Source organism: Nannobrachium achirus, assembly GCF_963921795.1.
Source record: "Nannobrachium achirus genome assembly, chromosome: 16".
Lineage (NCBI taxonomy): Eukaryota > Metazoa > Chordata > Actinopteri > Myctophiformes > Myctophidae > Nannobrachium > Nannobrachium achirus.
In genome coordinates, this window is record NC_137823.1 from 62856519 (window position 1) to 62871027 (window position 14509).

General features: G+C 42.4%; 1 protein-coding gene across 1 annotated transcript in view; it reads left to right on the forward strand.

Moving 5' to 3' along the window:
- LOC308301199 (DENN domain-containing protein 4B-like) overlaps positions 1-10479 on the forward strand; it is a gene marked incomplete at both ends in the record, with an annotated part of 49612 nt that extends 39133 nt beyond the window's left edge. The window contains 10 exons of the mRNA XM_080745096.1: positions 736-976; positions 2550-2844; positions 4451-4555; positions 5401-5576; positions 6131-6293; positions 7003-7242; positions 7948-8044; positions 9304-9481; positions 9975-10033; positions 10334-10479. Of these exons, the coding sequence (XP_080601222.1) occupies positions 736-976; positions 2550-2844; positions 4451-4555; positions 5401-5576; positions 6131-6293; positions 7003-7242; positions 7948-8044; positions 9304-9481; positions 9975-10033; positions 10334-10479 (1700 nt within the window). The remainder of the gene's footprint in view (positions 1-735; positions 977-2549; positions 2845-4450; positions 4556-5400; positions 5577-6130; positions 6294-7002; positions 7243-7947; positions 8045-9303; positions 9482-9974; positions 10034-10333) is intronic.
- Positions 10480-14509: the final 4030 nt, after the last annotated feature.

A 14509-nucleotide genomic window follows, 5' to 3' on the forward strand; every position in this document is an offset into this window, starting at 1 on the left:
ATTGATGTTGTGCTTTTTCTGCTTTTGAAATTGCTGTTATCCTAGGTAAAGTACTATGTTCTATCCATCTGTCTTTCAATGTTATATAAGATACTCTAAGTCAGTGGTTCTCAACCTGTGGTACATGTACCACTGGTGGTACTTGAGCACCCCTCTGGTAGTACACAGAGGGGTCTCCCAAAAAAGAAGAAAAAAGATAAAAGTTGGATGTCTCAATGTATGTCTCAATGTCTGTCTCAGTGTCTGTGGCATTGTGCAGGAGTTAAAGGAGTAGTTCACAAAAAAAAAGGATTTCTATTGGTTACACACCAAATGAAGCCTTGAATTCATGCTGATGTTTTTGTTGCATTCCTGAGCCCATAATTTGATGACCAGCGGGATCGGTCCTATTAACCCGATCATCAAATTATTGGCTTGTACATAGTGGAATAGGATGGGATAGGTCGACTCACATTATGGTGGTACATGGAGAGACAGATATTGTCTGAGGTGGTACTTGGTGTAAAAAGGTTGAGAACCACTGCTCTAAGTGGTTCCTGTGTAACTAAGCCGCAAGGCTTTCTATAATCTCCTTTTAGTTGACCTTGTACCAGTGGTTTGTGCTGTCATGAAACCGTACTTTTCTCTATTGCAAACTGCTAATAAACTGTTCAATCAATCAATGCAATCCAAGTTTGAAGACACTAAACGACTGAATGTTTAGCATTGTCATACACATCTGTCTCGCCCCTACAGAAGTGGAACTCTCCAGAAAGACTGTCCTCCGTAATGCAACGACCAACGGCTGTGGTGGTGACCCCGCGTCCCGCAAGCCCCCCGCGGGGCCCCGGGACGCCTCCACGCTTCCCCCGGGTCCCCCTGGGGGTGCGCTGGTGCCACGCAGCCAGGTCTGCCTGTCCACCTTCTACAAAGACTGTGCAGAGACATGCGACTCTGACCCTGACTGCAGCTGCCATCCTGGAGACCGAGACGGCAGGTGAGCTAGTCAGCATACATACTGTATAATTCCCCGCACAATGATCTCGGTTAAAGGACAACTTTGTTTTCATATTTTAGATTCTATCTAGAGATAAGAAAAGATGAGCGTTACAATGTTTTACTTCTTTCTATTGTTTTGGTGATTTTAATTCCTTTGATTTCAGTGCATTTGCAGTTTACAGTTTAGGCATTTAGCAGACGCTTTTAATCCACAGCGACTTACAATAAGCAGGTAATACACATCACTATAATAAGCAAGATAATATGTCAGTACATTAACTACAGTATAGCAATATAACAAATGCATAGGAGAATCAATCTACTGTAGAAAAACAATAACATAGGTAGACCACGCACCTAATCAGTAAAATCTTTTGAGTCTGAAGAGGTGAGTCTTCATTCCACTGCGGAAGCTAGGGAGTGAGTCTGTAGTTCTAAGTGCGACAGGGAGTTTATTCCACAGTTTGGGGGCCAGGAGGGCAAATTGTCTAGGACGATTGGATTTTTGTACTGGGGTTTTTAGCAAGGGTTCTGTCAGCATCCCTGTGTTAGCTGATCTGAGTGAACGGGTGGGGTTGTAGGGATGGATCAGGTTTTGGAGGTATGGAGGAGCCATACCTTTGGCTTGAAGGTCAGCATCAGTGTTTCGTATTCAGTGCAGGCCGCAACCGGGAGCCAGTGGAGGGAGCGGAGAAGGGGGGAGACATGATCATTTTGGCTGGTTGAAGATCAGTCGTGCTGCAGCATTTTGGATCAGTTGGAGAGGTTTAAGTGTACATGCTGGGAGGCCAGTAAATTGGGCGCATGCGTGCTAAGTAAATGTGTCTTTTTAGACACAATCAATCTGGGAACCCATCGTCAAAGAAGAAAGGGCGACACCTATGATATGATATGATATGATATAGTACTTTATTGTCAGTTCACACTGAAATTTGTCTTACGACACAGCAGTCATGTATTCAAAACATATATACAAGCATTTGTAACACATCATGGCATACGTGACACGCAGAGTCGCGGTGCTGCCCCTGTACCAGCGCACCAAAATTTCACTTGCTTGAAAAGAAAAGAGCAAGAAGTCGGTCGGCCTCTCTTCTCTGAGGCTGTTCTTGAGAGACTAAGACACAATAAGCTGTCAATTTCTTTATTAGTATTTACCGTAACACTACTAGCCCCCATAAGTCACATCTGCCCATGAAAGATTATGGTGCATCTTGGGAATGGGCTTATTGTATCTAAAAAGACATATAAGTAAATGAAAACATTTTAACACTTATCTTTTCTTTTCTCTAATTATAATCTAAAATATGAACCCTTGTTGTAAAAAACGAAGGTTATCCTTTAACCCATTTAGGCCTAGAATTATTGAATGCTTTAACCAGTGAAAAATAGCAGATATACAAGCTCACAGCGCGGCACCGAGGGCCGCGCTGCAAGCTTGTAGATCTGCTATTTTTGAAAAAGTCGTGAAAATGTGTGCAAATCTTTGAATATATGTATTTTCAAAGCGAACGTTTGTAACTCAAATTTGGGTAAAGTATCCCTTTTGACCAATGGACCCAACTCCTCAGGCCTCCGGGACGAAGCACTGTGGGACGGAACAAGGCGGTGGACGAGAACTACAACAACGTGACGTCCCCCAACAGAGGGGGCCTGGCAGGGAAGCTCCAGCAGCTCCTCACCCCCACGCGACACCGCACGTCCGTCCGCAGGGCTGCCAGCGTGGACGACAGGCGTCCGGGCGGAGGAGGAGGAGGAGGAGGAGTGGGATGCCGCAGGGTTTCGCAACAGAGGCAGTCACGAAAGGCACAGGTGGCCGAGACCCTGCTGAGAGCCAAGGAGAGGCTGGTCAACGCAACCTCGGAGGTAAATCTTGGACACTATGGCGTCCAATCTGGACCAAAGGTTCAACCCTGAAAAAGACCTGAACAAGACAAGAAATATCTTCTAAATTCTAAAACGGTTTTCTGAAAAAGATATGTTTCAAAGCTCATGAGCTTGTATATCTGGTATTTTTTTGAATAGCCAGAGTATCAAAAATAATAGTTACAGTAAAGTGGTTACGTGATGCATTCCCTGTCTTAAAGGTGTCAGGTCACATCCCCAAAATGTTACATTATGATACAGTAGGTCCGTGGTCTCTCTGCGAACGCTCTGAAACAGTCAGAGAGCAGAGAGAGAGCAGCGCCTCTTGCTGACTCGCACTGACCAGGAAATTGAGGAAGTAGCCTAAAAGGAAATGCATTTTAATTGTAATTCTGTGCATATAGAACAGGGACGTGCTGGGCCCCTGATTCAGCCCGGGAAAAAGAGTTGGAGAGGCCCTCATTGCGCGCTATAGAGAGATATCTCTCTCTATAGCGCTGCAGCTACTCAAAGGTTTGCCATTTCAGATCATGACAAGTGACAAGCCAGTGGGCCAATTACATGAGTTGTATTTCGTCGTTGTCGGGTGGAAACCTTGTATGTCCAAAAGTGTTTGTTTTGTATTTATCATTTAAAAAAAATGTTAAACTTGTGAAAACAGCCGATCTACAAGCACCGCACCGCGAGGTGTTGTGTGCTTGTAGATCTGCTGTTTTCACTACTTTTGTGCGGCGGCCTTGTATGATGAAGCAGGGCTTTACTTTGCGAAAAAATTTATACATTTGAAACTTGGAGATACAAGGTTTCTGTCCGACAGTGACGATTTACTTTGCTGGCCGCCCAGACCCAAAAATGGAATGAAGGCCAACATTTTATTTTTATTTTTTTCCTAATGGCCGGCCTGGACCGGCCGGGAATGAACCGGCCGTTCGGGAGTTGTCCCGCTTTTCCCAATGGCCAGCACGTCCCTGATATAGAATATTAGAATGTCTTGGTTACATCAATATCGTTCACGTGAACTGGTTTGTTGATGCTTATTCATTATAATTATAAAGATAGCTATAACAGCGCCGCACCGTGCCGCATTTGTCACAGTCAGCGAGCACCATATGTATCCGCTTTACAGTAGCTACAATTAGTACAGTAGAGGCACTGCGTGATGTCATCAACAATGTTAGCCTAACAGAGGATTTATCTTATTTTTGCGTGTCATAATATATTTATATTTATCTGAAACCATCAAGCATTAATGTTTTGGCATTGTCATTTCTTTCTGAACAGATGCATTTAGTTTGGAAGTGGGAATAAACTACTCAGAGCTACAGCTATGTAATGCAGCATTAGTAAAATTAGTAAATTGTATTTATGACACAAGCATTATTAACCTTGTAACATTATGAATTATGTCTGTGTACGGTAGTTTTATGGGAGCTTCTGTTGTCCCGGTATTTTGTACTTATGCTACTACTATGCAAGTCATTCACAATACTCGTACATTCTGAACTTGCAATGCTTAGATTTGATGCATTGGCTGTCACATATATCCGTGCCTCCGTCCCATCCATCTACATAGGATTAATATGATCTCTCTTCTAATCTTTCATAGAGCTCTTTGTCTGTGGGCAGTGACATCGACCTCCCTGACACTCCCAGTGTGTCCTATCCACTGCCTAAGGCCTGGGATGCCAACCAAGAGGGGGCGGGACTAGAGGTAAAGATGACAGCCTCCCTCTCCTCTTTACATCAACACTGAACTTTTAATTCTGGACTGACTTTTACTTGTAGTATTTCTGCTTATTGATAGGTTTACTTAAAGGTGATACACCATGCTTTTAAAAAGTATTTATGTCAATTGTTTATGTCCCAAAAACATTTTTCAAAAGGTTTGAGGTTAAATGACCACTCCTGAATAGAGAGCCTCTCTCATTTTTTAATGGCTCTCAGAGCATTTTCAGCTGCAGTACCCCTGAACTGCGCCACGCTCCCTTATCATTGAAATGCGTTGGCGGAACGCAGATTCCACTCTCATAGGTATTTTGGTGTGAGGGCACCCTTACAAGTAGAAGTATGGAATTCAACTTGAGTAAAAGTATGAAAGTGTTTCAAAGTGTTTCAGTGTTCAAAATGTACTTAAAGTACTAAAAGTAAAAGTACAAAATGTTTGAAAATAGCAGATCTACAGCTCACAGCGCGTTGCATCGAGCTTGTAGATCGGCTATTTTCAAATAGCCAAGGTATAAAATAGGGCTAAAGTGGATTATTGTATGTTTTATAATATTATCATTTATATCTGAAAAGTAACTAGTAACTATAGTTTTTCAAATAGATATAGTGGAGTAAAAGTACAATATTTGGATCCCAGATGTAGTGGAGTAGAAGTAAGTGGAAATTGGAATTACTCAAGTAAAGTACAAATAACTCAGAAGTGTACTTAAGTACAGTATTTAAGAAAATGTACTTAGTTACTTTACACCACTGGTTCCTGTGGACCACCTCTCACACGCTTCCTTTCTGTGCTGACCTCTGAACACCTGGTCCTCCCTGCTGTGTCCAAAGGTGTTGATGTCCAGCTGCTCTCTGTGTCGGAGCTGTAACTCGCTGGTGTACGACGAGGAGATCATGGCCGGCTGGACGTCCGACGACTCCAACCTGAACTCCGCCTGTCCTTTCTGCTCCGCTTCCTTTGTCCCTTTCCTCAGCGCCGAGATCTGTGACCTCGGCCCTGTCAGCAGGTACAGACAGTAGGATGTCACTTTATGTTGTGTAAAGTCACACAAGTTGTTCTTTGCCAGCAAAGTGAACCTGCTTTTTGTTAAGCGTTTCACAACAGAAAAGTTAAGCTTTTGGCCATGCTTCACTTGACATCACAATATATAATATATAAATCAGGGGTTCTTAAACCTTTTTAGGCTGTGACCTCCAAAATAAAGATATTTGAACTGGGGACCCCCACCTTGAAAGTCCTTAAATTGTGACTTTATAATTGTGCAGATACCCTGTATACACTTATACTGTATGTTGGTTTGTTTACCGTTGAGTGAGAAAATAAATTACATTAAGCTAATCATCTGGGTACCCCACAAAATAATTCGGGGACCCCACAAGTTTGAGAACCACTGATATTTAATGGTAAGACGGAATTAATTTCCCAGACGATTCCTCGCGTGGTCCTTGCAACCACACTTGCAATTTCCCAGAATTGCACCTTTCTAGTTTGTATTTAATTGTATATGGCGACAGTTTGGATCCCATAGTGTCTCAGAACATCATTGCTCTTTGTGTTCAGTCTGGAGCGTGGTACCTGGAATGCCGAGGATGAGGTGGAGAGTGCAGTGAGGCCCCCCAGTGGTCAGGAGGAGTCACTGCCCACCAGACACAACTGTAACGGCATCAGTGAAGACTCCTGCTCAGAGACCAGCGGCCACTCTGAGAGCAGCAGCAACACTCTGGTATCAAACACACACATCATTTATTCTATAGTCTACAGATAATCACCAATACACCAGCTTCCATTCAGAACGGGTACACATTATTGTGTATCATTATTTTATGCTTTAACTATTGAAAAATAGCAGATATGCTATTTCTTTGTCCTGATTCTATAAGTGTCTTTTGAATCCTTCTAAGATTTTTTGAAAAACCTGTGTTTCTGTCAGCAATCTGGCCAACCATCGTCAAAGAAAAGGTCCTTTTCACTTAAATGGAGCTCAGTTAGTCTGTTCTTGAGAGACTACTATGTCACACAATTTCAAAAATATCAGATCTACAAGCTCAGTCTGTTGCTCTCCCCATGTTGGCAGAGGGAGAGTGGTGCCACGGGTTAGATCATCTTCTTTACATCTGTGTTTCTGTATCTTAACTATCTTCTTGTGAATAGTCTCCCCCAGAGACATTAAGGAATGTTTCCTTGTAAATCTTAACTCGTGGGAAAATCGGCCAAATGAAAAGTAGGTTTTATGTACCAGCCACTCTAGCAGGGCATTCTGCCAACAGCCATTCTGTTCTAAAAATATATTTGCCTGATAAAATATTGAAAGCTGCGAAGTAGTCGATGAATCTGACAATGCACCCAGTCCACTGGGGCCGTGGGCGAAATCTTTCCTTGTTCCATTGCCAGTTAACAGCCATCTGTCCTGTTATGGCTCTTCCCTTCTTCAGGGCTCATCGGTCATTGGTCCCCCTCTGATCACGGTGGCCTACCTGAGCCCCCTGGTGCTTCGTAAGGAACTGGAGAGCCTGCTAGAGAATGAGGGGGAGGGGGTTCTGGCCCAGGCCCAGCTCCTGGAAAGCCACTCCATCATCTTCTGGAACCTGGTCTGGTACTTCCAGCGCCTCAGCCTGCCCAGTAATCTGCCACAGCTCGTGCGCTCCTCGCAAATGGCAGGCCAGCTCACGCAGGTATTAACTCCAGACCCAGGCTTGACCTTGGGGGCTCTGGTAAAATGTCAGTCCTTGTCTTTGCCTTTGCTCTTTGACTGCTGGGCAAACATCAGATCCTCCTTCTATATGGTCTAATAAAATGTTAAACAAATAATCGGTATATATACTATATCTGTATAGTTTGATAGCAGTCATTGCCATAGAGTGTTTTTTCAGTAACAGGCATCTCTCCATCACCATTTCTTTAGTAAATGCAACATACATTTTCAGTTGGGACACCAATTTCATCCAATCAGGAGAGAGAACCCATTCATTAGTTTACATTTTTACTGTTCAGTTCTAATTTTGTCTGATAATTTCTTTGTTTCATCAGTTCTAATTGCACTTTTTTATACTATGTCTTATACAAGTTCTCTCTCCCGATGTAATTGTTATCCTGATCTGAAAGAGGGAAATTATTGCAATTGGAATATACCATTATTTAACACTTTTAACAAGACGATAGTACTTAACAGCACCTTTAAGTGGTTAGCATTGGGGTGGGATTGAAATGAACGCTGCACTCTAGACAAATAACAGTAGGTAATGCCATAGTTTTTTTTTTATACCAGCTTCTTTGGCAGTAGTTGGGAAAAACCTTCAGGAATTCATGTACATTCCATCTATGAAAAGGGCAGCCCAGTAAGAATCTTCCATCTTGTGTCTTTTGTGTTATTCTCATAGTCTGAGAACTCAGCGGTGAGAGTGAGGCTGATGTGGGACACTCTGGCCCCAGACATGGACCACTGGCCCCCTCTCTACGTCATCTGGAGGATCCACAGTAAGACACGCTGCCATTCACTCACTGATGGCACAACAACACCATCATTCATTCTCTCCTGTTAGGGACATTACATGTAGACATTTTTGTTTTTGTTGCAACTTTATATTATTATTTGTTAAAGAATGAGACCATTAATTTTAGATTAGTTTAGCACAGTGGTTTTCAACACTTTTCATATCAAGAACCATTATGTGCATTTGAGCCACGGACCACCATTTAATGATATTTAACTTCTCAGACCCAAAACATAGAATATTTTGTTGTCGTTGGATAATATTTTGTCCACAATTCCATGCTGTATTGATGTTGGTACCATAGGAGAGATGACAGGCAAACATTGATCAAAATAACAATTCTTCTATGTTTTCTATTTGTGTAGACTTCTTGTAAATTAAGTAATGCAGATGTTTAACAATAATTTTACTCTTGAGAGCATAATGGTCATTTGGTTACCAACTCTCCATCATTTAGCTGGGGACCGCCTGGAACCCCCTCAAGGACCACTGGTGGTCCCCGGACCATTGGTTGAAAACCACTGGTTTAGCAGAATGCAAGCTTTTTCACAGATTCTTTTCATTTTCACAGAATCTGATTTGTATCCCCAACTCAGCCACCCACCCACAGGTATGATACAAATCCAAACAATATTCCCCTACACGTGGACATTTCTATGACCACTGTTTCCTTTGTGTGGGTTGAAATGCACTTTTTACTGTGTTGTATGAAAAGCTAACATTGCAGACCTCTTTTCATAATTGATACGGTATCAATACTCAGCGGTCCAGACTACAGTGCTTAGCATGACTCATTAGATCATGAAAGCTAACTGCTTAGCATGTGAAAGTCATGATCCAACATAACTTCACCAATTAACATCAATACTTACTGCTTAGTATGTGAAACTGATTCTCCAGCACAACCTCACCTATTAACAAGGTACATGGAATAATCAGGATGATCCAGACACGTTGTTAATGCTACAGTTGGGAGATTTAGTTTATAAAAATAATTATCATAATATTGTCTCACTGCCTTTCATTCAGGGCCATACACAAGGGTAGTAAAGTCTGTTTAAACACGACACACAGATAAAACAACCAGAGACTTCTGGCCATTCACAGCGAGGTGTGCCTAGAACTGTGGTGGGATCCATAATAAGGCGTCGGTGACATTGGCACTAGCACACACTGTTCACTGTGCAGGGTGGCTCACGGTGGTAACAGACAGCCTCGTCCTCTGTCTCCCTCCTCCCCCAGGCGGTGTGCCCATGCGCAGCTACAGCTGGAGGAGACACAACCACCCCTCCACCCTGGCCTTCCTGGAGGAGGTGCTGCGCTGGGTGGGCATGAACGAGGTGCACAAGGCCATCACCCTGTCCATCACCCTGTTCCTGGACACCCTGGCCAAGCAGCCCACATCGGCCAAGACACAGAGGTACATGAACCACATTTATTCACATTTCTCGGGGTGGCATAGCTGAATGGTTAGGGAGCCCGCCTGGGGAACCAGAGCCCCTGGTTGTCCCTGGTTCGATTCCATGCCAGGATAGCAATGTCGATGTGTGTCCCTGGGCAAGACTCTTAACCCCTAATTGCTCACGCGTTCCTTGTGGCCAGCGAATCATTTGGGTTGGGCTGAAAATGCTTAATTTCCGGGACGACATAGGTATATATTATTATTACATGAACGTCATTATTATGTGTAGATGGAAAAAGAAGTGCATTGTCTGGCACCGGCAACAGCCGTGGCAACTGCCTGCAATTTATCCGTGGCAGCAGACATAGCAGCCCAACCCACTAGTCACTTTGAGGGGCAGTTGGGGTAAAAGAAGTCCCCACAACAATATTTACTATTCTGTCGCTATCAGGATGCAACTTGACCGGCGCTGAGTCGGCTACCCATTAACCCATTAACTTGTCTTTAACAGGAGTTTGTACAGAGAGATGCTCTTCCTCACGCTGGCAGCCATGGGCAAAGATCACGTTGGTAAGACTCCGTCCTACCCAAATGAAGTTGATGCCACTTTGCCCAGAAGACTGAACTATATATAATGATACTATTACTAATACTTGTATAAAATGAACAGTAACTAAATCACAATCATTTATTCAAAAAGGTACAATAAGTGTAGTATGCGAATTATACGAAGATGTATTGACACATTAGACTTTTACGGCAAATAATGAGATTCTTGGTAATCGTACAAAGGCAACATGCAATGTAACACAAATCTAATGTTCTTAAACTGACTTATATTCTTCTGCCCCCCATGTCTATTTTTCACAGCTGCCTTTGATAAGAAGTACAAGACAGCCTACTCCAAGCTCAGCTGCACTCTGACTCGTGACGAACTCCGTAGGAAACGAGCCCAGCCCCCCAGTCCCAAGGCTATGGACTGTCGACGCAGCTTTCACCCGCCCCTCGAGTGCTGATTGCCCCTTAGAGAACCCCCCACCCCCAGGAACAGGTACAAGAATGCTCCCCCTTGGCTGTTGACAGGGATGTCACTGACACTCGTCCCAAGAAGGTGAAAAAGTATCTGAATCTCTGCTGCCTTGGCTGATGCTCTTGGCCTCTGTGCTGCTCCCTAGTGGATGTTGTGGACATTACACCCCCTTCTTTCCTCTGCACCTCTCTTTGCCTTGTTTGTCTGAACCCAGCACCAACAGTAACCATAGCAACCGGTATGCCCCATTTATTTTTTCACATTTTGAGGATGTCGCTTTAAGCACCTACATATTCAAAATGTTGAGCAGTGGAAGCTGATATACCAGCCAAATTTGACTGTTCTCTTTGCTGAAGTGCTCGTCCTTTGCCCCCCCTTGCCTCAAACTTATTATTTTTGTTGTTGTGGAAATGCAACATAATAAGGGTGTAATATACAACGTAGTAATCTATGCATATGGTGTGACCATATAACCTGCATCCTCGCATTGCCTCAAAGCAACAACAAAAAAAGAACACAACTGGAAGCAGTTGGTTTGGACGTGAATTGGAATTTTGAGTAACGGAACCTGCAGAGAACGTTGATCTTGTAAATGCTTCTTGAATTTGACATGAAAGTTTGCTTTTCCAGACTTAAAATTACAAACCACTCATGCAACCAAACAAGAAGTTGAACCTTCACACTCCCTGAACTGCTCCCCCCACCCCCTCCTTTCTGCTCATAAGGAATCATCTCATAGACTGACTCTGGGAAAAGATTCACTTGGGACTACAGCAATATGAAGCTACTGTGAACCTGGGAGCCATTTGGGAGATGGATATAAGGCTTGAATTATACTTCGTTGCTGATCTACAAGCTACACAAGGTGTTTTACATAGCTTGTAGATCAGCTATTTTCAGCATATAAATCGGGCCTTAGAGTAACCGTCCTCATGTGGTCAAGTGGATGAACTGTTGAGTTTTGAGATCTGCTTTTAGAGATTTTTTTTTTTTTATTGTTTTTTTAATGCACATGGAGATCTTATTGTGGGCTCGCCTATAGGCGAGCACACTTTAGATATCGTCATTGTGGGCTCGCCTATAGGCGAGCACACTTTAGTTCTTGTCATTGTGGGCTCGCCTATAGGCGAGCACACTTTAGTTCTTGTCATTATTGTGGGCTCGCCTATAGGCGAGCACACTTTAGTTCTTGTCATTATTGTGGGCTCGCCTATAGGCGAGCACACTTTAGTTATTGTCATTATTTATTTCTATACTATATCAAGTATCACAAAAACTTCGGTTTCCTATAACTCCTACATACGTAGTGAGAAAATGAAAATAAAAACATCAATGTGTTCAGTTTACAGTGGTGAAGTGTGGAAATTACTTTTTACAGCAATCGGCCAAATGGTGGCGCTGTAGGAAGCCTTCGAAAGTGCGATCTTTGAACAGGAATAGCTCATGCTGTGTTATACACCTGTATACACTTATGCGTCTCCTCATGCCGAACAACTTTCACCCTCTAACTTTTGACCTCTGACCTTTAGGTCTCCCACAATTCGGAATAATATGAAAAACAGTAAAAATCTATCTCCTCCTGGGTTTTTTTTCGTTACGCGCACGAAACTTTTTTCACATGAACTTTGGACCAATATCATTTTGAGCAGTTTGTGAAACGCTTAAACCCGTTAGGATTTTTTTTGCAATTTGCATGAAACATTCTACACACAATCTAAGGACCTTTATCTAATATGCCTATGAAGTGCACACACTCAAAAAAAATAAAAAATAATAATGAATATAGCTGCAAGCAGCGATAAAGTGGCCAAAGCCAAAAACACCTCAAATCATGAACACAGCCTGCAATGTGCGTGAAATCTTGCAAGCACATTCCCAATAGGTCAAGGAACAGATACCACCCTTCTTACATTGGCCTGTTATAGCGCCACCAGCGGGTCAACTTTTGCACAACACATTTTTGGAACAAAATGGACCAATCTTTGACGTCAGTAACGTCAAAGAGAGCACTGCCTGCGATCTTGACATTTTGTACTTTTATAGCCATTGTTTTCTGGCTTGAAGCGAGCCCACAATTGTTTCGAAGGAACAATATTTTCTAGTTTCTATACTATACTATACTATACCAAGTTCTCCTCAATACTTTGGCACCTTATAACTCCTACATACGTAGTGAGAAAATGAAAATAAAAACATCAATGTGTTCAGTTTACAGTGGTGAAGTGTGGAAATTACTTTTTACAGCAATCGGCCAAATGGTGGCGCTGTAGGAAGCCTTCGAAAGTGCGATCTTTGAACAGGTATAGCTCATGCTGTGTTTGAGGTACAGCCATGAAACCTGTATACACTTATGCGTCTCCTCATGCCGAACAACTTTTACCCTCTAACTTTTGACCTCTGACCTTTAGGTCTCCCACAATTCGGAATAATATGAAAAACAGTAAAAATCTATCTCCTCCTGGGTTTTTTTCGTTACGCGCACGCAACTTTTTTCACATGAACTTTGGACCAATACGGTCAAACTGTCTGGTTGGATTTCTTTTAAAGTGAAATATAATTTTTTAATAATTCAATCAATATTGCGGTTTTATGCAAGTTATTCTTCGGCCTCTAAATCATACATGCAAAGTTACACGTTCATGGCATTTGGCAAAGATGTGGAGGGTTAGTCAAAGTATCACTGAAACCAATTTTATTCCAATCGGCCAAAGGGGGGCGCTATACGAAGCGTTTGAAAATTCAAACTTCAAACGGGCATAAGTCATGACTCGTTTCGTTTGAAGACATGCAACTTGTTACACGCGTGCTTTGACTCGAGCGGAAGACATCTGTGTCGTTGTTAAGTAAGCTCCGCCCTTCGATTTTCCGCCATTTTGAGCAGTTTGTAAAACGCGTAAACCCGCTTTTATTCTGGAATTTTCGCTCCACGTGCACAAAACTTTTTTTACGTGAACTTTGGACCGATATCTAAAGATCTGTCGGATCGGATTTCTTTAAAATTGAAACATGCTTTTTTAAATAAATTCAATGAATATTGCAGTTTTATGCAAATTATTCTTCTGCCTCTAAATCATACATGCAAAGTAACATGTTCATGGCATTTGGCAAAGATGTAGAGTGTTAGTCCAAATATCACTAAAACCAATCTTACCCCAATTGGCCAAAGGGGGGGCGCTATATCATTTTGAGCAGTTTGTGAAACGCTTAAACCCGTTAGGATTTTTTTTGCAATTTGCATGAAACATTCTACACACAATCTAAGGACCTTTATCTAATATGCCTATGAAGTGCACACACACAAAAAAAATAAAAATAATAAAGAATATAGCTGCAAGCAGCGATAAAGTGGCCAAAGCCAAAAACACCTCAAATCATGAACACAGCCTGCAATGTGCGTGAAATCTTGCAAGCACATTCCCAATAGGTCAAGGAACAGATACCACCCTTCTTACATTGGCCTGTTATAGCGCCACCAGCGGGTCAACTTTTGCACAACACATTTTCGGAACAAATTGGACCAATCTTTGACGTCAGTAACGTCAAAGAGAGCACTGCCTGCGATCTTGACATGTTGTACTTTTATAGCCATTGTTTTCTGGCTTGAAGCGAGCCCACAATTGTTTCGAAGGAACAATATTTTTCTAGTTTCTATACTATATCAAGTATCACAAAAACTTCGGTTTCGAATAACTCCTACATACGTAGTGAGAAAATGAAAATAAAAACATCAATGTGTTCAGTTTACAGTGGTGAAGTGTGGAAATTACTTTTTACAGCAATCGGCCAAATGGTGGCGCTGTAGGAAGCCTTCGAAAGTGCGATCTTTGAACAGGTATAGCTCATGCTGTGTTATACATACAGCCATGAGACCTGTATACACTTATGCGTCTCCTCATGCCGAACAACTTTTACCCTCTAACTTTTGACCTCTGACCTTTAGGTCTCCCACAATTCTGAATAATATGAAAAACAGTAAAAATCTATCTCCTCCTGGGTTTTTTTCGTTACGCGCACGA